The 26132-nt window shown below is 38.5% G+C and overlaps 1 protein-coding gene across 8 annotated transcripts in view; it reads right to left on the bottom strand.

Moving 5' to 3' along the window:
* SH3KBP1 (SH3 domain containing kinase binding protein 1) overlaps positions 1-26132 on the bottom strand; it is a 346563-nt gene that overhangs the window by 19095 nt on the left and 301336 nt on the right. For 7 of the 8 annotated variants that reach the window (XM_054006486.1, XM_054006509.1, XM_054006477.1 and 4 more), the window contains 4 exons: positions 23557-23719; positions 18696-18781; positions 4792-4901; positions 634-759 (listed from right to left, as the gene is read on the bottom strand). In XM_054006486.1, the coding sequence (XP_053862461.1) occupies positions 634-759; positions 4792-4901; positions 18696-18781; positions 23557-23719 (485 nt within the window). Of the gene's footprint in view, positions 1-633; positions 760-4791; positions 4902-14431; positions 14524-18695; positions 18782-23556; positions 23720-26132 lie in introns of those variants that run through there. The other variant, XM_054006527.1, reaches the window with a different exon arrangement.

The following is a 26132-nucleotide window of genomic DNA, read 5'->3' as shown; positions in this document are numbered from 1 at the left end:
TTCCTCTAGAAGTGTGCTTCATACATTTAGGATCCAGAGAACTAGAATCAGAATAAAACAAATGTTTAAGTTAAATGAAATTTGGTGCCTAAAACCTTAACAATAGTCCTCCGCAGCTCCCTTGTGAAGTTTAGCTAGAACAGTAAGATAGTTTGGAGCAGTAAATACAGATGTCTGTATTCATTATTAACATGGTTCCATTTTCTCTAGATTACTGTGATGATATATTATCCATATGACATGTTCTACACTGTTCACTCACCCAGTACCATTTAAAGTTTTGCTAGTACAGCTTATTTTGCTCAGGGAGTTGATATAAGATATATTGGGGGACACACTTTTTTGCCAGTATAAAAGGTGTCTAGAGTAGGAGGATTTGTCCATATAGCTCGACTTAGCTGTACATAGCTGTAAGGGCAAACTTTTTCTAGAGTAGACTAGGCCTACACCTTGTGTTTCACTGTAGGACAATACTTCAGTATTACAGTATATGTATTTTTTAAAACTAACTACCCTGAGGTGCCCAGTTACTGAGATGATGGGTACCATGAAATAAATAAAATAAATGACAATGCATGTACTTGAGGATAAGTTAGCAGATGCAGAGTAATCAAAGCAGTCTGATTAACTTACTTGTGATATTGTAACAGTCTTTGTTTTCTTTGACACTTCAGTTGCTTTATGTATAATGGACACATGTTCTTCCTTTTCCTCTTCAGGGCTTGGTGAGTCAAAGAAATCAGGACTTGAAAGTGAGGACTATATAGGCAAAACAATAAAACCAGATATTTTCATTCTAGACTACTTTTAAAAGAAGAAAATTACATAGCAAATAATATCAAAAGTTATACAAGACAATTTATAATTCAAAAGGAAGATTTTCAAAGTTCTGTTTTAATTAATACCTTGTTTTAAAGGGTGGCGAATGGAAAGATAGGTATTGAAATGACAAATGCGTCATGGCTATATTGCGATTTAGGGGCACTCTTTGTTCAGAAGAAGATTTACAGCGCCTTTCTGCCCCCCAGAAGAATTTTAGTTTAATGAGGCAGAATTTTCCTGAGGTTAATAAGGTGTGTGTGCTGCTGTTACTTCAGTTCCACCGCACTGGGAGAGGGTGCATTTGGCTTGGTCAGGTGCAGGCCTCACTCTGCTACTTTTGGAGAGGTTAGTGCTGCTCTCTGTACACAACACCTGCTTTCCAAAGCCATGTAGTGTCTAGCCTCTGTGTAGGAGCACAAAGAGGGGAAAACCCATAGCATCCTTTGCCCCCTGACCTCGCACACTTTGCGTCTTGCACAGAATCAACTACAAACTGGCTCTTAGATTTATTTTAAGTAATGTAACCTTCCGTTTTTGTTCTCTTTTATTTCCACGATGAGCCATTCACCTTCCCTTCACTTTATTTTTCAGCATATGAACATGAGACATTAGTGTTAGCCGTAGCACACTCTCATTTAGACATCCCGACATGCAAAAACAAAAATGAAAATTATACACAAAAGATTGAGCATTTGTGCATTATCAAATCTTTGCTTTTTTAAAACAGCAAAATGATATTGGTCACACACCAGGAAGCTGGGCACAGTTTGATCTATAGAACAGATTCAGAAAAGTTAGAAAAAAGATAGCTTTACTCCCTCTCAATGGTATTTTAACAGATGAAAGGGAGGTCCTATTATGTGGAGCTGGCAGTCTGGACTATGTCTTCATACATTAAGGGCTGTATTAATGCAGGGCCTATAGAGGCAGCAAAATTATAGATCTAGATATTGATATATAATTTATAGCATCTTCAATTGGCAGTCATGTTCCTTCACACTTCCTGGAAAGCAACAGCCAATCAGAGCTGCTCAGCAGACCTCCCTCCCTCTCCACTCAGGAACTTGGCCTATTCTCACAGGAAGGGGTGGATGCCCCTGCTCACTGGTGGAGAGGAAGAAGCATAAAGAGCTCTGCAGATTGGGCAGCTCCACTTGCTCTTCCCCTGCACTCCCCCCCCCACTCCCAGCAGGGATGGCTTTTCTGTTCCTCCCTCTCCCACCCTGTAACTCCTGACCAGGGAAGAGGGAGGGAGGTGAAGAACCCTGCTGGGAAGGGGGAGAGGGGACTCCGCTGCAGCTCTCTCTGGCCTGGAAAAGGGGGGTGAAGAACCCCAGTAGGAGCAGAGGTGAGGCTGGGGAGGAGGCACAGCCAACGGGGGGTGCAAGAGGGCAGAACTGATAGGGGGCTGGGCAGTATTGATGGGGGCACTAGATGTATGTTGTAGCTGTGTTAGTCCCAGGATATTAGAGAGACACTGTGAGTAAGGCAAATCTTTTATTGGACCAACTTCTATGGGTGAGAGAGACAAGCTTTGGAGCTGACACAGAGCTCTTCTTCAGGTCACTGATGGGTTCTGTGCAGAGGTACTTCAGTTTATTTTCCCTCTATTGACTGTCGTGCCATGTATTTAATGTAGAAACTTTTCATTTACATTTAAACACATTAGAGCTACAATGCGTTGATACATTTCTACTTACAGTGGTACACTTTTAATCAGGAGCTTACTCAGATAGTTATACAACATGAAGTGATGAGTAACTGACATACTTTCATGTGATTACATGCTGCACAGAAGTTTAAAAAAAAGGATGGTGCAAGTGTCAAAATTTCAGACAATAAGGAAAAGAAAGTTAGATGTCCCTTCATTCCTTGTGAGTTTAATTTATAATTTTAATTTCACAGTTTCAATAGAATTAATATAAATAGCATGCTGTGTTAATAGTATTACAGTGAATCTATATAATTATTTGCTTGAAAGATTTTGTTGCACTGTTGCATACTGGCTCACTCAACCTTTTATTTTGAGATTAATACATACAATTGGGCACACCACTCTTGGAAGGTTGTGAGCCCTGGCTAGTGGCAGTTTCACTAGAGAAGAGCCCTTTGGCCCACCAAGATTTGGACTTTGCCTTATCTGGCTCATCAGAAAATGTAACTGAATACCATTGCTATTGGTAATTAGGTAATTAAAGCCTTACTACTAGTTATGGCCCAAAATTAAAATGGTTTTGTTCATTTTAACTTTAATTCAGTGTTACCATATCACATTTAAAAAGAAAACTGAAATAACCAAGGTAATTTAACAACTGATTCTTTGGCATTGGACAGAGGTGGTGGTAAAACAATGAAGGAAAGAAACTGAATATGCAAGGAGGGACTCCCAAAACTGTAACAGACCTGGGCCCCTATCAAAATTAATCTGGCCCTGATACACACCTGGGACCTTTGGGTCACTGGTTGTTGGATGTGAGTAAAAACAAATACTTTATTTAGCGCTAACAGCAGCTAGTGGGTTGCTTGATAACAGAATTGAACAGGATGTGTGAATAGTGGATAGGTTGCCTTTTATCATTGTGAGTACTTGCATGGATACAGGATAAGTGAGAGAAAGCCTGTTATTAAGAAATCACAATATTATATTACATTATTATATTATAACTGGAAAAAGTTCATGTGTAGCTACTGAAATTCTTCCTTTCCCCTTCTTGTTCAATCCCTTCAATTCCATCTTTTCCTGTCTTTAATTTTCATTTCTTCATTTTCTTTAATTGTGTTGCTACTGAACTTATCTGGCTGTGCCCTATACCAGTCACATGTTTAGTATCTGGAGATGTCAGGAAGAGTCTTTTGGGTTGTCAGATCTATTAAATAGTGACCCTGGGCACAACCAACAGATCATTTAGATTCCTTCATCTGAGACAAACTGTTTATTGGGTGCAGCTTGTTGAGCAAGAGTTTTCTAAAAGTCACAGTTGATGTGCAAGTGATGTATAAGACATGGAGTCTTCTGTCAATTGCCCCTTTCTATTTCTTTCTTGTAGTGAAAAAAAAGAGATGAAATTTGAGTTTCTCACAGTAACTATGAGTCAAGAATAACAGCTCTTATAGAAGAGGCAGTAAAGTAGGAGAGAAACAACATGCAAACATCTTATAGGTGTCTGGACAATGAAATTGAAAAGTATGACTTAATATGCAGAAAAACTGCAATTGGCATGTTATTACAGCAACATATATAGAGTGTGTGTGTCAGTTATGAGTAGCCCATACCTTAACAAGAGGCTTATACAAAGACATTCCCCTTAGTCTGTGAAAATCTCCATTTTTTCCAGGGATGCATATGTTTGCAAAGAGGAAGGGTGAGGGACTTCAGTATATTTATCTGATTTACCATTTAAATAAAAATGCTTTTTGTAATCATAACAATCAAGGAAGAAGGCAACACCATTTGGCAAACAAACAGCACATTAAGTTCACTTTGCTAGAAATGTTGATATTTTGTTCCTGTAAAAACATAATGTGTTTATTGCCAATATAGCACAGAATTCAACTTGTATAATTTGACAGTGGGGGCAGTTTTGAAACCCCCCTAAAAAGACCGAGGAATAGTCTCCTGGGGGAAACTTTTTAAAAGTACTTGACACCTCAAGTGCAATCTGGTCTATTCCAAAAACTCTTATGAAGTATTTTTATGAGCTCCAGTCACGCTTGGTGGGGATGATCTAGTAGTATCCAGAAAGTGGGTGAAACTCTTTCTTAGACAGGGAAGGTTCTTAAACTTACATTCAAAATTATGGCATACTCTTAAAAAGGGGCTCCCTGAGAGGTACCTCCAGCACTTCATTAGTACGTGTGATGCAGCTGCCTAAGCATAAATGAAAGGATTGAATAACACGATACTTACCAAGAAAAAAAAATTCAGAACGTAATTTGAAAAAAAAAAAAAGGAAGAAAAAATGAACATACAGATGTGAGTGACTGGGATGGAGGTCGTCTGCCAGTAGCTTTTGGTCTGGTTGTAGTTGGATGACTGAGCTTCTCAGCAACTGGTACTACAGAGTCAAAACCTTCCAGATCTTAAAAACAAAGATTACATAGAGTCAATTCTGAGAATCATTCTCCAAGAGAAACAATACAAACTTATATTAAGGCAAAACAAAACTCCTGTCTTTGGTAAATCTCAAAGAAATTAAGTCCCCATTACATCATGTTGCTTCTGTTATTTTTTCAGAATTTAGCTAAAAAAAAAATCTAGGGCAGCTGAAATCTAGGCACTTTTAACTTCTGCCATGCATGCTTGTTCTTTTGGCTCAGTTATAATCAGGCATGGAAAGAATATAGGAGCCTTTTTTGCCTAGCAGTGCAATTAAAGCTGAATGACAAAACTGGCTCACTCGTGTGAAACAGAAAATGCAGCTGCAAAATTACCTTGTTACTGCTAGAGAGGCTAATCATTTTTCTATGAATAATTTGAGGCAGAAAATAGTATGCACATTCTTCCAATGTTTGTATCACCAATTCTAGATTTGCACTACAGCATTCGATAATGATCACTAATTGATACCTATTATAACAATGAAAAGAAAACACCTCAGTAGACTCCTAAAACTCTACAGGGCCCAGGGTAAGTAGATTCAAAGAATAGGAACCTGGCTTGGCTTTATGTGACATGAAACATATTGATGGAGTATTTACTGAATCCAGACACATGCTAGTACTGAAGAAGGGATATGACAGCTGAAGGAATATTTCTGCTCTTGAACACATTTGAATCAGATGGTTTAATATCATTCATCTGTTTTGTTTCATAAACAAATATTGTTTCAGCCACCTCAACTTAAGATATTCTACTGCATTTGTGCATGAGATAGATATATCACCCCTCCAGTCTCCCTGTTTTATCAAATTACTGGAATATGTGATTCAAGAATAAACTCGATAAAAAAATGCATTGACTGTGAACCAAAAACTACAAATCCTTCATAAAATATATAGACCAAAGAGTTAAATGGGATTGTATTCAGACCTGGTAAAGGAGCAATTAATCTGCAGATCAAGCTATGTTGATATAATACACAAGGGTAATCTCCTTAAAATGACAGGTAATAGGAAATAAAGACCCATTACATGGATAAACTGTTGCACATTAAGTAGGAGAGCCAAACTGATTTCAGGCACTTAGAGGATTTGGTGGCTGGGAGTTAAATGGGATCTAGATTTTAAACTGTGTATCTCTGAGGCAGTAATATCCTACAGAATCCCTAAGGAAGTTATGTACACTACTTTCAATAACCCTCTTAAGGTCTAATGGTTATTCACCTCAGAATTTTAGAACATTTTAGGAATAACTCTTTCTACACACATCAAATAACTGCCCGTCCTCTAATGAATAAGCCTTTAGCGCGTCTTTTGATGGATCTTCTAACCTACATCTTAGCCTTGCCACTGTGGCATGTTACACATTCTGCCACTCAGGATTTGACAGTCTAAAGTTACAAGTTCATCTTTGCAAAGGTCAGGTGATGCAATGGGCCACTGTGGAAGAGCACGGATTAAACTTTAAAAGTCCAACCAGCCAACATATATCTGAAACCTATCCTTTGCCTGCTAGTGCTGCTTTTTGTTTGGGTGTAATTTATTTTCTCTGGAAATCTTAGTTCAAATGTGCCATCTGATTTTCAGTAATACCCCACTTCTATCCAGTTTTCCAGCTGAAGTGATAAGGGACGATGAGGTTAAGTGACTTGTCTAAGATCACAGTTAATGAGTTGCCCAACTTGAATTTGAACCCATGACATTTGTTTTAACCACTATATACAACTCTGCCCTAAGTTTTAAAGATGGGGAATAAAGGTAAATTCTGACCCTCTTGACTCCCATCTCTTCCACCACTGAACCAAGAAAACACATTGACAGCTTCGCTGTTCTCTGTCTTGTGACTTTTGTACAAAACACCACTGTTCTCTCCTTTTTTCTTATAAAAGATAATTAAATGCTACAGGTAATTGGACTATGATGGAAAGCAACCAATGAAAAAGGAGGATGTTATTAATTCAAAGTGCTGGTTAGTAGATAAAAGGATCACATTTGATGAAGTCAGCTCTCTTCATTTTTTAAGTGTAGTATTGCTGATCCTACTCATGAATTATCATCAGATGTATGTTTCTAGATTTGATCAGAGTAATCAAACATTCACATTTTGTTCATTTTAATGTAAAAACATATGGGTCAAATTCAGCAACTGAATGCATGTGTCACTGAAGTCAGTAAGAGCTGTGAGCGTCTGAATGAAAAAGACTATTAAGAAAATTGGATGGGCCTTATAATAGTTTTGTCCATCGTGAAACCTGACTTCTGTGAAAAGGTTCTGTTAACAAGAAATAGACGGAAGGGTTTTAGCAATACCCAGTTTTTCAAGTTTCTGAATCTACAGCTGATCTCTAGAAAAATAGTTCAAACAGCCTATATGAGAAATAAAGACTATAACAGAGAAATACAGAAGAGAGCACAGGGTGGAAAGATTTAACTTCTGTTATATGTTGCCAAACTAGTGAGATTGCAAAAACGCAACTGACACTATAAATAAAATCCTATTAAAGTGTAAGTCAGAGCCCAAAGAAGGACCCTTACTTGTACAAGTCTAAAATAGCAAACTCATTTATAGAACTCCCTTGACCTTTTTTTGATCTTATTTAGACTTTTTGTATCTTTTTCAAATCCTTCCCTTTCCAAGGTGATCAGCACTTCAGAGTCAGACTCTGAAGTACTATTCACACACAGAGAACAAATTATATTAAAAATTAATTAAATTGGTACAAGAAAAACAAAGACTTCAATTGCTCAAACTAAAGCCAGGTCTCAGTGGTAGCAGAGTTGGTGTATGAATGCACAGTGTAGAATGCTGTACAGTTAGGGTCCATTTTTTATTTACATGGCTTATTTTACTGATTATTCTTGCCAATAAAATATAATGCTACAATGTTTTTTCCCCAATGTTCTTAGCCAGGTTTCCTCTTTACGAGATATATATTGTACACAGATTATATAGGGGTGTGCAGAAATGACAGCATTAAATGCTAATGCAGGCATGTGCTTATAAAACAGAATTTATAGATGGCTAAGGAAGATTATATTTGGGGGTTTTACATCTGAGTACAGTACACCTCCCTTGTTCTGGGAAACGTTGGATGCCATAACAGTTAAAGGAAGCAGTGATTGTATCCAAAGTCTTGCTAATTGTGCTGCAGGCCATTCAGCAGCCCGTGGTAGCAAACGATCAAATTCTTCTCACAAGAAGCCCTTCCCTTCCCTTCTCTAGTCTGACACCAACCAAGATCAGGGCAGTAGGCTTCACTTAAGACTCAGATGAAATCTTCAAATTCCTTAACTGAAAACTAGCTAATAACTATTATACAGATAAATAACTGCACTAACATTAATGTTTCGCTACTGAGGACAGTAATACATTAGACTCAGCGAGACACAGGAAGACCGACCAGAACAAAATAGTCCCTTAGTGTATGTGATAAGGCAGCCCCGCCTGGAGTGCCCTCCTGCAGCAGGCTGTGGCATGACACATGCACCTGCCTCAGTTTCCCGCCCTCAGAGTCCCCAGGAATAGTCTAAACAGTCTTTTTGAGTACAGTTGGTCCTTGTGGGGTTAACTGATTACAAAAGAATGCCCCGGGAACATAAACCATAATAAAATAAGTCAAAATACCAAGTCCCACATCCATAGTCTAGACACCATATTAAGTAGAGCCCTGGTGTCCCACACCACACCCCAGCTCTCTAGTATGGCTCTGGTGTCCCTCACCACAGGTCACTCACAACCTTCAACTCTCCATTGCCCTCCACCTGCAGCTTTCTGACTCAGAGAGCCAATAGGCCTCACACTGCCTTCTTCTGCTCTCGGCCTTCAGGTCTTTCCCACCTTCTCTCTGGCCATGGCTTTCTGCCTCATGAAGATGAGCAAGCTAGCACCTCCACTGCCTCCCTAGCCCTTTCAGTGTCCTGGCTTAGGCTCTGACAGAGTGGCCAACTAGCCACCGCACCAACTCCTGACTTCAGCCCTTTTCAGCCAGCTGGCACTAGCTCTTGAAGCAGGCCAGCCCCACTACTGGCTTTCTGATAATCCCTCCCTCTCACCAGGGAGGGCCTGCAGAGAGCCCTCTGCCCTCTACAGCTTTCCCAAGACAATGCCTCCAGTCTCCTAACTTCCAGGTCTCTCTCAAACTGGGTCTCAACTCCCCCACCCCCACATTCTCCCTGACCCTTTATAGCCCCAGGTGCTGCCCCACTCTCTTAATTGGCCAAACTGGGAGCACCTGCTCTGACACCAGGCCTGTTTCATTTACAGGGCCAGCCACCCTGTGGCAGTGTACTAATGCAGCACAATCTTCTTTAAAGTGTTCTGTTTGCTGTCCTAGCATAGTTAGTTAGAATGAAAAACTCAGCTGTGCAAGAAATATTCTCAGGTAAATTGGCATGGAAATCAAGAGTAGTTTTCCCATTACAATATCTTTTAAGGAGTGTGTGTAAAAATGTTATTGTTTTCAAAACAGATCCAGGTGAAAAAACTTAAGATACAAGTTTTCAGCCTGCAAGGGATTATTAAGTCATTAAGCAATTTTAAAATTATTGAGTTGTCAAGAAATAGGTGAGGGTTTTAAGCTTGTTTCATAAGTTTTTGTTGTTTGTTTTGTTTTGTTTTTTTCTTCTTCATTTGGATTCAGCTCTTTGGTGCTTTGGAAGAAACAAGCAAAGTGATTTCACCTTGAAAATTAATAATGAAAAGTGATCAATAGATAGTAGAATCCATATTTTTATAGTATCATGGATACTGAAATCTTGAAAGAAAATGAACATGAAAAGTCCATATATGGTGGATGAGATAGAGACTGATGAAATATGTTGTATGTTAATTAATGCAAATACAGTAAATACGGTTTATTTAAAAAAATGAAGAACCTAAGTATTGTTGAGGACTCCGAGAAAACTAAGATTATTATCTATATATTTCTATACAACAGGCCAGATTCTCCCACCCTTTACTCATCCTGAGTAGTACCTTACTCTGGGAAGGAGTCTCGCATTGGTTTCTTAGCATGAGTCAGAGTAGCAGACCCCCGTCCATATTGAAATGCAAACTGACTCCATTTGAACTCCAGTTCAGATCTGATTCATTCAATTGTATCAGGAAAGCTTCCTGTTTCTAAATCTACTGCATTTAGAATAACATGGATTGTATGTGAGACTTCTGCCAACTCAGTCTCTTGCTTTCGGTACAAAAAATTTGGATACCAAAGGTTCCACTAGACAGTAATTAGATTACTTTCTTTTCTAAAGTAAATATCTGCCTTTTCAGATTTTATCTTGAATCCTGGATAGTTGAAAACTGAATGCTGAAAGTTGCGTATGGTACCCTGCAAAGTTCTGGGTCAGTGCTCTCATCAAGTTTTTACTTTTAAAGATTCAGAAGATGCCAAGCAAGTATTTAAAGGTCAAGAAAACTGAGCTAAGCTAGAAGAAATGGGTATGTTGCTTTTAGACAACTTGACACACAGAGAGAGTGGTTTACATTTCTGTTTTACCACATTTTCCTTGCCCTGTAGGGCTAGGGAGTTAATTAATTATTTCATGGAGTATTATTATCTCCCTGCTTACAATATTTACAATTCAAAGCTATGGTTATGGGTAATCCTCAGTTAGCTAACGTAAGTATTACAGCTTAATGTACCACTGCAATTCTATTAATTCTGGCCGCTTTCTATAACTGTGTTAGAATTAATATGTACAGCATTGTGTTGGGGGATGCCAACCTAAGGTGTATTTCTCTTCACTATGACTCTCATTTTGCCCTCAGCATCTGGTATTCAGTGAAGTACTACTTTTTCCATGTTTTACAGATGAGATTGCCAAGGAATAAGGGGGTCTAGTTATTTGCCTGAAGTCACAAAATGAGCTAATGACTTACCTGGGATTTAAACACAGGACTACCTGTTTCATAACTCTTTCTTCAAGGGTTCTCTAACTTTTTACATAGTGTGGACCATATCTTATGAGGGAAATCATTTTACTGCCACTTCCCCTCCCTTCCACACTGACCATCTCCCCTCCCATTTATGAATGTATATCAGCACTGTGGCAACTAGATATTCATTACGAGGAAAAGAGCTTATACGTGTATTTTTAACTGTCTTAATGCAATTTAGCATGTGGAAAAAAAGGAGCAGAGCTGGCAGCATGTGTGCCAGTCAGCTCTCCATCACTCGCTAGCAGGTGTTCCTCAGACCATAGTTTGAGAACTACTGATTTACTATATTTCAAGATCATATCTCCCCACAGCTCTGAAAAAAAAGCTTTCTTCTGTTACCTTATAGAATATCTCTTAATAAATCTCATGCCAGTGCTACATTTTTCAGCAGCAATCAATGAGTACTTAGATGTCTTTTGTTAGTAATATTAAAGATAGCTAAGATCCTACAGAGCAAAGGGTATAAAAAGACAGAATAAACATTGAAACAGATTGTGTTTTCTTAGATGCATGCATGAACTGTGCACAGTGTTGCCAACTCTCATGATTTTGTCATGAGTCTCACGATAATTATGGTTTTCCTTAAAGCCCCAGCTCCTGGAGTCAAGTGGATTTTAGCCTTCATTCTTAAAGTAAAAGTACGTTTCTAGCCCTTGCTGCTGTGGAGAAAGCTTCAAAATGTGACTCCCAGTGAAGGCTCAAAAAGCAGAAGGCATATTAAAAAAAACAAAACACCAAATGTATCATTTGTACATAATCTCATGATTTTAAAGCCAATCTCATGATTTTTGGTGAACCTGACTCATGATTTTTGAGCATTTGGGGTTGGCAATACTGTGTACGTGCAGTCCATTATTTGCTGAGCGGTACAGAGACTACTATTTTGTGTGGATTATTGTGTGATTCTGCTGTATATATTTTAACAATATTTACTGGCAGATTACAGTTTAAATTACATAGTTCAAATCCATAAAACTTTCAAAATTAGAGCTTTATCCTTTAAATTACCAAATTTGCTAGCAATTTTCTTTTGTCAATCTACTAGCCCTCAAAAATTATCATCATTATAAAATAGATCATATTTCTGAGGGCTAGTAGACTGACGTTTATTGGTCCAGGATCTAAGAACTATGGGTGGAATTTTTAAGAAAAAATGCCTTACCTTGTACTGGTACTTTGCCATATATACAAGGTGTGAATTTAAACCACTATAGTTATACCAGTATAACTTCCCCTAGTGGCCCTCTTATTCCAATTGTGGTGGTTTGGGAGACCTGTCTATGTACACGGTATGAATTCTGTTTGATGCTATGGCCCTTCTGTATGTTTATGCCCGTATGGCTGACTTTGCTGTATTCTTGCATCATATTTCTTGTGGTAAGGAGAGGGGGACTGGTGCCAGGGTGTCTACTTCTGAATGGGACAATCATTGAGGACCATCAACAACTGAAACAGAAGAATGGGGTTGTTCCAACCTAGGTGAAAAAACAGTTCTTTCCAACTTGTGTGCAAAATGGAAGGAAAATAAGAGCAAAGAACCAAGGTATTAGTGCTGGCTTTTAAAACCACAGAGAATGGGAGGGTCAGAAATGCAAAGGGAGCTTGGGCAGGAGTGGAAGGAGTCTCTATGATTTCAGAAGAGAAGCTTGAGCAGGAGGAGTGAGGTCCAGGAGAGGGGACGTGAAACTCTGAAAAAACACCAACCAAATCTCAAAGAATGCTCAAGAGCAGTGGTCCCCAATGCGGTGGTTGCGGGCACCCGCCAGGGCATTTATGTGCGACCGCCTAGTGCCCAGCAGGGGAGAGAAGCCGTGGCCCCGTGCCTGCCGGGGACAGAGAACTCCGGGGTTGCAGGCTGCGGGCGCTGGTGCTCTCTGTCCCCGGCAGGTGCGGGGCCCGCCTAGTGCCAGCAGGGGAGAGAAGCCATGGCCCCGTGCCTGCTGGGGACAGAGTGCTGCGGGCACCGGTGTTCTCTGTCCTTGTGGCTTCTCTCAGGCTTCTCTCCGCACTGCCCAGAACTGCCATCAAAAACAAACAAACAAAACGCTCCGCCTTTGTAGAATGGACCAAATGTTTAATATTTATTTTGTAAAAACTACTTTATTTTTCTTACAGGTAGATAAAAAAGAGCAAATTCACATGGTAAGGTGAAAGAGTAATTGCCGAATAATTTAATTAATACCTATTACATGTAAAATTACCTTTTTTATCTTATGGATTCATATATTATGTAATATTAAATATTATTTTTGTATTATTTAATGTACAAATATAAAATAAGCCTTGAAAAATTGTTGGTGCCCGCCACACTCTTCTGAAAACATGAACGTGCTACTGGCCACAAAAAGGTTGGGGACCACTGCTCAAGAGTGTTGAGGAAATTGAGGCAAAGAATTGCCCACAGGGTATCTTAGTTTGCATTGATCTGTATATATCTTTTGTGCTGTATAAAGTAAAGAGTGAATGATTTAGAAATCCAAAGTCGGGGCAAAGCTACACTTAGCACGCTGCATCGGCGCACTGATGCAGCTGCACTGCTGTAGTGCTGTAATGAAGAGGCTCTACTCCAACAGAAGAGATGTAGTTAATCCACCTCCCCAAGAGGGGGTAGCTATGTTAATGGAAGAAGCTCTCCCGCAAACGTAGTGCTGTCTATGCAGGGTGTTAGGTCGGTATGACTGTGTCGCTCAGCAGTGTGGATATTTCACCCCCCTGAGCAACTTAGTTACATGGGTATAGGTCTGTAGTATAGACCTGGCCTAAGACAATCAAGGGTTAAATTATAAACTAGAGTGCCCATGAGGATTGAGCTCTGGGAAAAGGGTGTGCTTTAGCTCCTGGGAATTGTTGGGAGACCAGGGTGGCTGGACCATAGTGTCCCACTTCCAAGATGGGTATCAGACAGAGAGTCCAAGCCCCAGGTCGTCTGTAACACTGGTATAAGAGTGCCTTTTTCTGCTTTAGCTTATGTTGCTTTGGAATTAGTTTAAGCTCAGCTGAAACAGGCCACTTTTATTTTGGAATAAGAGTATCCACAGATGGAATTATATATATTATACTGGTATAACTGGAAATATTTCCCATGCAGGCAACCCCTTAGTGACATAGGTACATGAGTCTATTGAAAGTCAATGGGTGTTTTTGACAATCCCACTTTATATATTTTAGTTCACACTAGATAACAGCGCAAAGATGTTACTAAATGGTCCTTCTGTTGTGTAATATGTAATGATGCCACAATAAAATGTATGTATCATACTTTATGATGGCACCATTTGAATATAAAGACCTGATAAACAGAAACCAGGTGTTGATTGATAGTGTACGCATAAAACATATACATCAGATAACCCAATAAAATTCCATAGAGAGGGTTTATAAGAAATTGTAATGATTGTTTCTGTCGCAATGTTATAGTGCAATATTTTCCATCACAGTCCACTATCTACCCATTCGCAATTAGAAAATATCTATCACCAAAATGCACAACAGTAGTTCCACAGAATGCATGCTATTCATTCTTAGCTAAGGTAAATATCAGGATAGAAAAGAGATGGAAAAAAGCCTTACCCTCATCAAGTGAAGAAGAGTTACCCATGGTAAAGAGATGTAAATAGGAAAAGCTTGATGAAATATGAGTGGAAAGGAAAAGAAAGGCATCACTAAAAATGGGAGGGAGGGAAGGGAGGAAAAAAAAAAAAAGAAGTGAGGAGGAAAGGAGGGGTGGTTTGTTTTTCATGTTCCTTACTGTAACTATAACTAAAATATTATATTTTGTAAGCGAGGTGGTAATAGCTGTAAAACCAGTCCTCCACTTTACTGAACTGAATTAAAAAGACAGCCATGCAATCAAACATATTCCATTAACTAGTATCTCACAGTTCATTATGACTGCAGATAAGCAATTTCTTTTGCATACCTTGGGGGCTTGTTTTCACTAGCAAATTACATCAAGTTGGAATATGACCTGAGGAGTCATGTTAAGATGATCCTGACCACAACTTTTCAGTTTGTGTAGAGAGGAACACGACATTAATGGATAAACCCAAATTAGAGCCTAGGGTTTATCCATGACCATCTAACTTAGGGGTAGGCAACCTATGGCACGCAAGCTGATTTTCAGTGGCACTCACACTGCTCGGGTCTTGGGCACTGGTCTGGGGGGCTCTGCATTTTAAGTTTAATTTTAAATGAAGCTTCTTAAACATTTTAAAAACCTTATTTACTTTACATACAACAATAGTTTAATTATATATTATAGACTTATAGACAGACACCTTCTAAAAACGTTAAAATGTATTCCTGGCACGCAAAACCTTAAATTAGAGTAAATAAATGAAGACTTGGCCCACCACTTCTGAAAGGTTGCCGACCCCTGATCTAACTCCATGTAGAACATGTGTCCCTGGATATACAGACTGCAAAGTTGCGGTCAGCATCAAGTTAGCTAACTTCTCAAGGTTACCTTCCAACTCAATACAATTTGCTAGTGAAGACAAGCCTCTTTGGCATCTATTGAAAATTAACTTTCTGACATACAACATTAGCTGAATGTACAATATCAATCTAGTGAAACTCAAGCAATGGCAACTCAGTTATAATTTGTGTGCTAATACTCAACACCTCTCTGACATAGAGTATAGCAGAACCTTACTGAGAGTGGGAGTGTGCAGGTGCAGATTAGAAAGGCTTCAAAATTCCCAGTGCCAGGGGGCCAGGACAGTGCTGAAGCACCACCCTGTGCACTAGCACTTAATAGCATCATGAAACCAAGCTAAGCCACCTATGATTGGCTACTGTTGGTGCTCCTCCTCCTGCTCCTGCAGGGGGTTCTCAGTGCCCCAGAACAGCTCTGTTTAGGCTAGCGTAGAAATGGAAAGTAACCCAGTGACCAAGATTACAGTGAAATGGGTATGCAAGAGCTGTTAGAAAGCCCGCTTAGGTTCCCTCCTATTCAAAGACTACTCCTACAACAGCTACTGCCTCTGCTTGCATGCTTTCTACAGTACTGAGCCCTACCATGGGTCTGTGCTGAGAAGAAGATGGTACTTAGATCCACCTCCTTCCCACTTTATTGGAAGCAAAAGGGGAAAAGGAGGCAGCTGGGGGCTATCCTCTCCCCTCAGAGCTCATCAGCATATAGGGTAAATCCTGCCTTAGTGACTACTTCTGAAGACAGACCACCTGTCACGTGCGACTACTTGCAGAGGCTGCGGAACACTCCCGCTCTCTGGTGTGTAAACCTTTAAAGAGAGACCACCTTTTACAAGTGACCAACGTCCATGAGTGATCGCTCTTGGCAGGTTTTACTGTATTATAAAGTTAAGGCAGTTTTGGCAATGTTCACTACCCTACATGTATCCCAATTTAATTCACTCTGACCTCGTGCTGCCTGATAAGTCAGTGCTTTTAAATCCATCTCTCAATTCTCTAACATTTTTACTAACAATTTATTAACAACAAAATCTCACCAATTTACTGTCCCTTCCTCTCACGAATGATTAATAAACCTATAAAATAACACTGATCCACATTAAACCCTGGGCAGGTAATCCCTCTCCATTGTAAGGAGCAGTCATTCACTGCAACTCATTTTAGCCTACAAAGTTTTAATACATCACAGAACTTTGCCCTCTACAAGGTGGCTTTTTATTTCCTTGATCAATACCTTTTTGAAAATCCAAGTAAATTATAATCACTGGGTCACCTTTCATTCCCAAGTTAATACTTTTTTCTATGAACTCTAATGGGCTAGAAAGACATATCTTGTAGGTGTCACACTTGTTTGACCCTATCAGGTTGTATAAATTTATTGGATAAAGTAAAGTATCTAAGTGTTCGCACTAGTCTATCCTTAGACTCAGTTAGTTCTTTCCATTGAAGTTACTAGCAGCCCAGTGGCTAAAACCTTATGCAATGTTTTGCAAATGTGATTTGTTTATTTTTGCGTGCAGTGTCATTGGGTGATCTTTGTATTTGCTTCTGTTCTCCCTACGAGTCTCACCTCAAAAAATAAAAAGTCTGTAATGGTTCTGGAAGAGAACAGGATTTGTTCTTAAACAACATTTACTAGTTATCCCATGATACCATTTTTTTTAAATCTGTGCTTTTACCACATCGCACTCCTTGTTAACAGTGCTCGGATACTTATATCACACCATTATATGCTATTTGGTGGCACAGCATTTTTCCTTCTAGTACACAGAGGCCTACAGGCTTTGAACTAAATGTATAAACATTAATAATAAAAGCTAGTAATAATAAATGCTGAAATTGATTGCATTGCCACATTATACTGTGGGCTTTAACACAGTATTAATCAGAAAACATCATAATGTATACTTGTAAAACAGTTCATGCAATTTAATTGAGATGCGTTTTGCTACGTCAGGGATGGACAACCTTTGGCACGCGGCCAGTCAGGGCAATCCGCTGGCGGGCCGGGACGGTTTGTTTAACCTGCAGCATCCGCAGGTTCGGCCGATCGCACTGGCCGTTGTTCCAGGCCAACGGGGGCTGTGGGAAGCGGCGGGCAGCACACCCCTCAGCCCGCGCCGCTTCCCGCAGCCCCTATTGGCCTGGAACGGCGAATTGCGGCCAGTGCAATCGGCCAAACCTGCGGACGCTGCAGGTAAACAAACCGTCCCGGCCCGCCAGCGGATTTCCCTGACGGGCTGCATGCCAAAGGTTGCCGATCCCCGTGCTACGTTCACCTTCATTAAAAATAAAAATATATATACTGTTTATTCCTTTAGAACAAGCTTGCTATCATAGAACACACTGACAGCAACAAATTCGAAAAGCTGATACATGAATACTGAGAGCAATAATCAAGGTCATCTTCATAAAACTAAGAAAAATTATTTGTGTTCGCTTTTTATATTTTAAATTATATATAAAAGTTTTCCTTTCAAGTCTGGAGAAAAGGCAGACTGGTTGCTGAAAGTATAATATTCTACCAAAAGGTGTTAATATTAATGTGTTCTATGAAAAAAACAAAACATCAAATTAACTTTATAGGCTACCACTGAGTTCTAGTAATGTACATTCAGGGTACAAAGATTCTGCCTCTTACAAAAACATGCCAGCTGCCGCACAGTTGTTACTAAATTGAGTGACTGGAGCAGATGTCATTGGAATACTTCCACATACAAATGACTCTGTCCCTGGGTTTGCTTTCAGAAATAAACAAGAGTCAGAACACCTCACTTTCAATGCCTCAGTTACAACAACATCCCACTCCACAAACATGGATTTCAAATTTAGCAATGGGAAAAAAAAAAAAAGAAAAACAATCCAATCTTTAACTTTACTCCTCTTCAAAGTGACTCAGTGATTCACCTGTACGTGTTTTAGGTCTATTGATTATCATCTTAACTGCAGTTGAGTTCATGTTCATTTTAAAATTGGAACAGACACTCTCTTTAATACTTTTTTAGCCAAACTGATTTTTTTTAAGCAGTCTCTATTTCCCTTGTATTTGAAATGTAAAGATTATTGGTAACTACACCACAAATGTAAACCTTTAACACATTACAAACATATAATATGCATTAATCTTCACTTTACCAAAACATAGTACAAGTATTCATTTGGCCTAGCCAATTATTTCAGGCTTTTAACAATAAAATCAATTTCCCATGCCAAAAAATCTAAGTTTCATATTTCTGTGTTTTCTTAAAAAAAAGTTTATGCAAGGAATGTGTGATTAACCTTGCATTTAAAATTCACTATGAACCCATTAACTGCTTCTTGGAGCAGAGTAAGTACCACTAAAATGCAGATATCTACACCATAACTTTGTTAGAGGAACAACAAAAACATGGCAACTTACCAACGTCACTGCTTCTTTCTGAGGAGTCCTTCTCCAAGGTTCCGGATACCGTACTGCCCACTAACTCTACTTTTGTACTATCATTCCTACAGTGAGAAAAAGAAGAGGAGACATTTATTAGAGTTTGTCTGTGGGTTGCAATAAATTGCCAGCTTGCAATTAATAAAAAGAGGGGGGACGTGTTCCTCCTGTGCAGCACTGAGTTATAGCAACCTGTCACAGAGAGCCATCTCTAGTAAGTAGACATACTGCATGGATTAACCTTATCTCATTTCTCTTTAACACCTGTCAAAAAGCTATTTTAGACACAGTAGTGTCCTAAATTATTCCTCAAATGTTCACAGCATCTCAACATGAAGGAAATCTAAGGGCAAAGGACTACCCTTCAACAGCTTATTCTTAGTTGCTTACAATTAATAATTGGTGCCTAGATATTATGGATAGGTGAACCAGAAATCTGCAGATAAATGGATGAAGAGAAAAAATGTCAAGCTGGGATAATGGGATCCAGCAGTGCTCTGTTCTGTTCATAGAAGCAGCTTCCTCACCAGGGTAAGTGCTTCCCACTAGAAAAAGAAGATTTTTGTACATATTACTCATCATTAGGCTATGAAATCCCTTTCTATGGTTTCAAGGATGTCTCCCAACCCAGGAACTGTAGAGCGAAAATTTCTTCACCATAGAAAAATGATAGAGGAATGGTGATATTTTATATAGGGGGGACTGAAATTTTTAAGAGCAACAGGGATTCAGCCATGAGTAACCCAGGCAAAAGCTCACATACCACATACTGGTTAAGTTTATCGAAGCAATATGACCACTCACACAGAATAAAATGGGATCAGCGGTAGGAGCACATGGCTAAACTGCATAGGTCCCACAGACAACATTCTTGTAAAAATTTACTATGAGATTTCAAGACAGCTTCAGTTCACTTAATGGAATAAAAATCTGTATTATAGTCATGAAATATTTATCCCATTTCATGGCCAGCCTCACAATATTGTATAATTTCCACAATAATTGTCACCATTCATACATAAATAGTATTATCTATATAGAGTTATTGTGCACGTCTTTGCACACTGGGCAGAATGTGCCAAATATATAACTGTCCCTGCAACTAATGACCTAGATATTTAGTGTTTCTTAAAATAGCAGTATTAGCTATTAATAAATTAGAAATAAAGCATGATCTTCTAAAGACTTAGCACTTTGCTCCTTACTTTTCACTAGCAGATACAAGCACATACCACCTGGCTGTTTCTGTTGGTGTAATCTGGCAAAGGATGGTTTGGATTTAGTTAATGATGCCAGATTTACAAGCATGAACATGGCATTAGCTATTAGAACTGTTCAGACTAAAAATGCTGTAATGAATAAGAAGTCTGGAAAGTTTTGTTGAAAACTGGAAGAAATTACAAAAAAATGGATACACACAGATAACGCTATTGTAGGTTAAAGAGAATACTTAAGAATGTAAAAAGACAAAAAAACCTAGTTGATGATCTAGAAAACAAGATCATATTATGAAATATTAAGTTGTCAGGACGTCCCTGTAGGTGAGGAAGCAGGAGAAATTAAGACATTCCTATCACACTGGATTAGTAAAATGCTGATGATAAATGAGGATGTTCAGAATGATCTACTTGATCAATAAAATTCTCTCTCTTTTTTTAATCACTGGAAGAAATTATAACAAAGTAACAGTGTCCTGGTGGTAATCCAAAAAACTGTCTTCATTGTACCTACCCTGGACCTCTTTGCCCAGATGTATTAATGGCGAAGAAAGAATGCTAATTGGAAGTGTTCTGAGAAAGGGATGTATGCTGTTTGGGTTGGGGTTGTAAACTATTACGATTTTAGGGCTGAAGGATACTGAGGCTGACCTTGATGTTGGAACCTTAAAGGATACTTAACACAGCTGTCTTAAGGAATGCTAAATGTCCTTCAAGACTCCATATCTTAAAAGTGTTCCCAATGAACAGAATTTGTCCATCACACACACATACAAGTTTGTTATAGGCTTGTTCACGGGGTGCTAGAACAATTTTTATAGTGAAGGTGCTGAAAGTGTAAACCATGTATCTGGCTATTATTGCTTCAAGTCCAGGGGGTGCTGCCACATCTCCAGCACCCAAAGTTGCTCATACCTTAAATGCTCAATTGCTAGTACCGACCTTTTGCCTTCTGCTATTCCTTCAAAAAGCAACACCAATCCTTTGTAATGCACTTAATCTCCAATAGATGAAAGTGAAAAATATTGCTTCAGATGAACATATCTCAGAAAAACAGGGTAAAACCCTGGTTTCAAAAGAATCATCTGAACAGATAGTATGTGCCTTATCTACACTAGAAAATTGAACTGCTGGTAACTGGTGTAATTACCAATAGTGCAGCATGCCCAAATAAGCCATTATGTCTGGGGACAGGTCAGTTGCAGCTTTGCCCCACATCTAAACTTGTTGCAGGGCCTTCTTGGTACCTAACCCACAGTCCTTGAAGCCCTACCCAGGCTCCAAAAGAAAATTATTTATTTAACTGAAGAAACTGATTTTTATTACAAAATATAAAAACAGCCCACTGAAACCCACGAGATGCAAGACTCTTGACACACACTAGAATAAGGATGCCATTGCTAACCAGGAGCCACAGAAATCTAAGGGGAATTTTGTTAAAATCCACAGGATTTTTCCCTTAGAATCTGCAAAATTTCTGTAGGAGTGAATTTTTTTTTTAATTGTCTAATTGGCCTGAGTCTTACAGATCTCAGTATAAGATACCAGAAGGTACTTTCAAAATATTTATTAGCTTATTAAACTGAAATGATTATAAAAAGAAATAACCAAACAAATCTGCAAGCTACATTTAACAAACACCATTTTTCCCCTAATTTTTCAAGTTTCTGAATTATCCAAATAATTAAAAGACTATTTTTATAGATTTGATCATATGAATGTCTAGCCTTATTCCTATAAAATGTCCTTACAAATAGGCATAACAGCATACAAAAGTGACCCTGGATAACTCATTAGTTTAAATTAGCTGATAAAATAATGAGTGGTAAACAGTTAGCAATTGTGTTTTTTCCACTTGTGACATTCAGCATCTGGCTACTTCACCTAATATATGCCACAGAGGCGTAACAATATCAACTTAAACACATTTTTCTGTACTTTTAAAAAAACAATTACTGTTACACATAACACCTACTCCCATAAGAGATTAGAGGATTACATATTTCTCTCTTTTTTCTGTAAAAAGAAGAACAGGAGTACTTGTGGCACCTTAGAGACTAACAAATTTATTAGAGCATAAGCTTTCATGGACTACAGCCCACTTCTTCGGATGCAGTGGGCTGTAGTCCATGAAAGCTTATGCTCTAATAAATTTGTTAGTCTCTAAGGTGCCACAAGTACTCCTGTTCTTCTTTTTGCGGATACAGACTAACACGGCTGTTACTCTGAAACTTGTCTTTTTTCTGTGTTACAGTATGTACTGGACAGCACTTTGAAGCCAGTTTCACTGTTTACCCTTCTGTAGGTCTTTCAAACAGCTAATGGAGAAACAAAAACATTCTTAATCATAGAAACATGAGATTGTATGTATTTATTATTTTCTTTACTGTTATGTTCAAGCACCTCCCATGTGTAGTCAGGTGGGAAGAGATAGACATGTCCCAAGCACATCAGTAAGACTTCAAAACTGGCAGGGGTCAAGGGCAGGTGTAGCATCTTAAATGACTTTTTTAATTGATTAGATTGCAATAAAGAGTGTCCTTTTATAGACTATTATTAGACGAATGAAGGGAAGCATGATCTATGCATCCTATTCTATTCAGGTTCTTAATCTGCCCTTATCAAGGTAGTATATAATCACTTAAAGTTAAAGTGAAGGACTGAGAGCATCCTCTGTTCCCCCACTTGTAAAATGGAGTCAATGATACTCCAGTGTGTTGCAAAACTTAATCAATGCTTGTAAAGGACATTGGATAGCCACCGATGGAGGCCATAAATTATTTTTCAAGCAGCATTTTAGAGTAGTACCTTGAGTATGTCATTGTGTAATCCAAACACATTTTGTAACCCAGTTTGCAACACGCTTAGACTTGGGCTAGGTCTACACTACCCGCCTGAATCGGCGGGTAGAAATCCATCTCTCGGGGATCGAATTATCGCGTCTCGTCAGGACGCGACAATCGATCCCCGAATCGACGCTCTTACACCACCAGCGGAGGTGGGAGTAAGCGCCGTCGATGGGGAGCCGCAGAGGTCGATTTTGCCGCCGTCCTCACAGCGGGGTAAGTCAGCTCTGATAGGTCGAATTCAGCTACGCTATTCGCGTAGCTGAATTTGCGTATCTTAAATCGACCCCCCTCCCGTAGTGAAGACCTGCCCTTGGACTACAATAGCCAGGGAAAATGGACTGAAATCAAATTAGCCCCTTTCTAGGCACTACAATGTTTAAAAGGGGAGCACACTGGCTAATATTATTCACTATTATATTTAACTACCCAGGAGAGTAGAAAGGGACACGCAGTGGTCAGAGCTAATCTAGAGTTGTGGGTCTTGTTGTAACTTGAGTTAACAGAGTGCCAATTAACTTGAGTTTAACTAACTTGATTGTACATGCTAATATAGACACTCCACAAACTTTACAGCAGGAATAAACATCTTCAAGTGTCTAATTGACAATCAATTCAATTGAGTTACAATAAAACCAAAAGCGCTAGACTAGGTAAAACCAGTGTGATGATACAGTGTGATGATACAGTATCTAACCAAAGAAAGTTAGAATTGGAAATGAACAGTAACATCAATAGAAAACCTACACTCTACGAATTTGCAACTTTTAACAATACCTTGTATGCGTCAGAGGCACAGCTGGTCTTTCCGGTCGTCTTGGGGGCAATGTACCAGGTCTATTCAGAGAGTTCGTTTTTGGTGGTCGAGGTTTCTTCGGAGGTATAGCAGGGACTGAAGGCTTGTGCAAATCTACCAGTTTTTGCTCTCTTTCTGGTCTTTCTTTAAATCAATTTCCCCCCAAAAAGAACAAAGATCTTATTAAGTGGAATTCACTGGCACACATTGATTTACAATGTACAGAAGCTATGAATGTTAGTTAAACCACATCTAAGAAATAAGTCTGCATTCTTCACTGTTCTGCCTTACTTCACCCTTTTCTGAGAATAAAATGTTTATACCAGTTTTGCGCTAAATACATTTCAATAGTTTGAATTTGCATTAAACCTGCTCTTGGCTAACGTGTAGACAGTGTCTGAATCTGAGTGTAATTTCTGATTTTAATAATTAAAAAAAAGTATTGATTATTTAAATAACTATTAAAATAAGAAGACAAGAGAATTACACATCATACAGAAATATTTCCCCCAAGCCTGCCTTCATACTAATTTTTACTCTGTGAGATAATACTCAGTTAGAAGAGCACAAAAATAAGGATAATTTTGTGTGTTCTTAATGCTCAGCTGAAACAAGCAAATATCTTCTTTTGAAAATGTATTCTGCAGGAAGTTAATACAAATATACTTAAATGAAAAATTAATCAGCTTAAGATATTAGGGTCAAAATATAACAACTTGGGGGCCAACATTTAGACACATATTTAGGCATCTAAAGAGAAGTGGCCTGATTTTTTTTTTTTTTTTTTTTTTACAAATTTGGGCAATTGGAGCCACAGGAAATAAGTACCTCTCAAAAATGGGCTTACATATAGATATAGGTACCTAATATTTGGGATTCCAAGTTTCAAAAGTGGTTAGTTTGCATTTAAACTCATTACTTTTTGTAGGAAATTCTACAGTCTTTAACGTGCCAATGCCTGCTATTGCTAGGATGTATATAGAGCACATATAAACTGCTTGCATGGTCCCATTATAAAATATGCTGTAAATGCATATTGTAAAATGTAGCTGAACACCTTTACCACTGTAGATTACTTGGATGAAACCTTGGCTCCATTGAAGTCAGTGGCAAAACTCTCACCCCTTGTTTCTCATAATATACCAAACTCATCAGTGACAAGATGGTCTACAGTATGTTGTGAATATACACAGGAATCCCTATGGCATACATTTAAGAATATTACATAGAGCCAGGCTATCTCTTCATAGATTTTAGGATACTAGGTTTGAAGAAATCATGGACCACAAAAACAGACATTGGCAATTTGTCTTTGTTGATAATACTAGCAGGGAAAAAAATAAATAAATTGGCAACATAAAAATGTGTTCAGAGGTCTAATTTCAACTCACAAATGCAGTGGCATTCAAGCCCTGGAGACCAACTTATTGCTGTGTTGTCTAAGTGATGGAAAATATTATAAACCATTTGTATTTCATAGGCATATTTGAATGGGCTAGTGGTTTAGGTTAAGGATAGCGTCAGCCAAGTTATAAAATTTATAAAAAAAAAAAAAATTGAAGGGCATAGGCTATGTGCCATTAGAGTAAGTTATGGCATATCATTTGTCAACTCTCATGTGTACAGAAAAATTAATATAGAGAGCATAATCGAAGACAAAAGATATATATATTAGGTCATCTTGCTCACCGAGCAGGGAACTATTGTTCACTACAAAATACTCTTTATCCAGTATACTTTTACATGACTCAGGCAATGAGTCTTCCACGCCTTCTCTTGGAAGTTACTCCACAATCTAGAAGATCTCATAATTTTTATTTGATTTGCTCCTGTTGTTGTTATTAATTATTATTATTATTTATTTTTTTTTACTATTTGCACTGTGGTGACAAGCAGGAGCCTCTCTCATGGACCAAAACCTCATTGTGTTAGTCAAGATAATGTACAAACACATAACAAAAAAGAAGGTCCTGCCCCTAATTATATTCTTGCAACACACTACCAAATCCTCTTCTTTTTTGGTGTTCCATAGAACCTAGAGATAGTTCCTATCTCTTCTTATTCATTGACTAGCCAAGCTATAGATATTTATTTTTTGGTAGTGCAATAACTTGTAATTCTCATTGTTTTTATACTTGACTCTGTAACTCAAAACTGAAATTGAAAAACATACTATATCATTGTTAGGATGTACAAGCTAGCTGCTATTTTCACTCCCATCACTCTCTTTTCTTTTTTTCTATGGCCTGTATAGTTTGCCATGTTATTAGTACTGTATGGAGAGCGAATGGGGTTATTACATACTACAAAGCTTGTACAGTAAAGTTGTCATCCTAATGATTCTGATGTGACATAATTACATCAAAATTGAAATGCATTTTTAGATATATGTGTAAAATGACATTAAGACATTAGCTGTGCTGTCTCTTGTATCAAGAGCCCTCTTTATATTAATAACAATACTCAGGGGGCTACATAAACCATTTCAAACAGAACGCAAGGAAAACCAAACAATCAGTATAAAAAGAGAAAGTATTTAAGAAGCCAAGTGATAGTG

This window comes from Malaclemys terrapin, chromosome 1 (assembly GCF_027887155.1).
Source record: "Malaclemys terrapin pileata isolate rMalTer1 chromosome 1, rMalTer1.hap1, whole genome shotgun sequence".
NCBI lineage: Eukaryota > Metazoa > Chordata > Testudines > Emydidae > Malaclemys > Malaclemys terrapin.
This window is presented reverse-complemented; position numbering and strand designations above follow the sequence as displayed.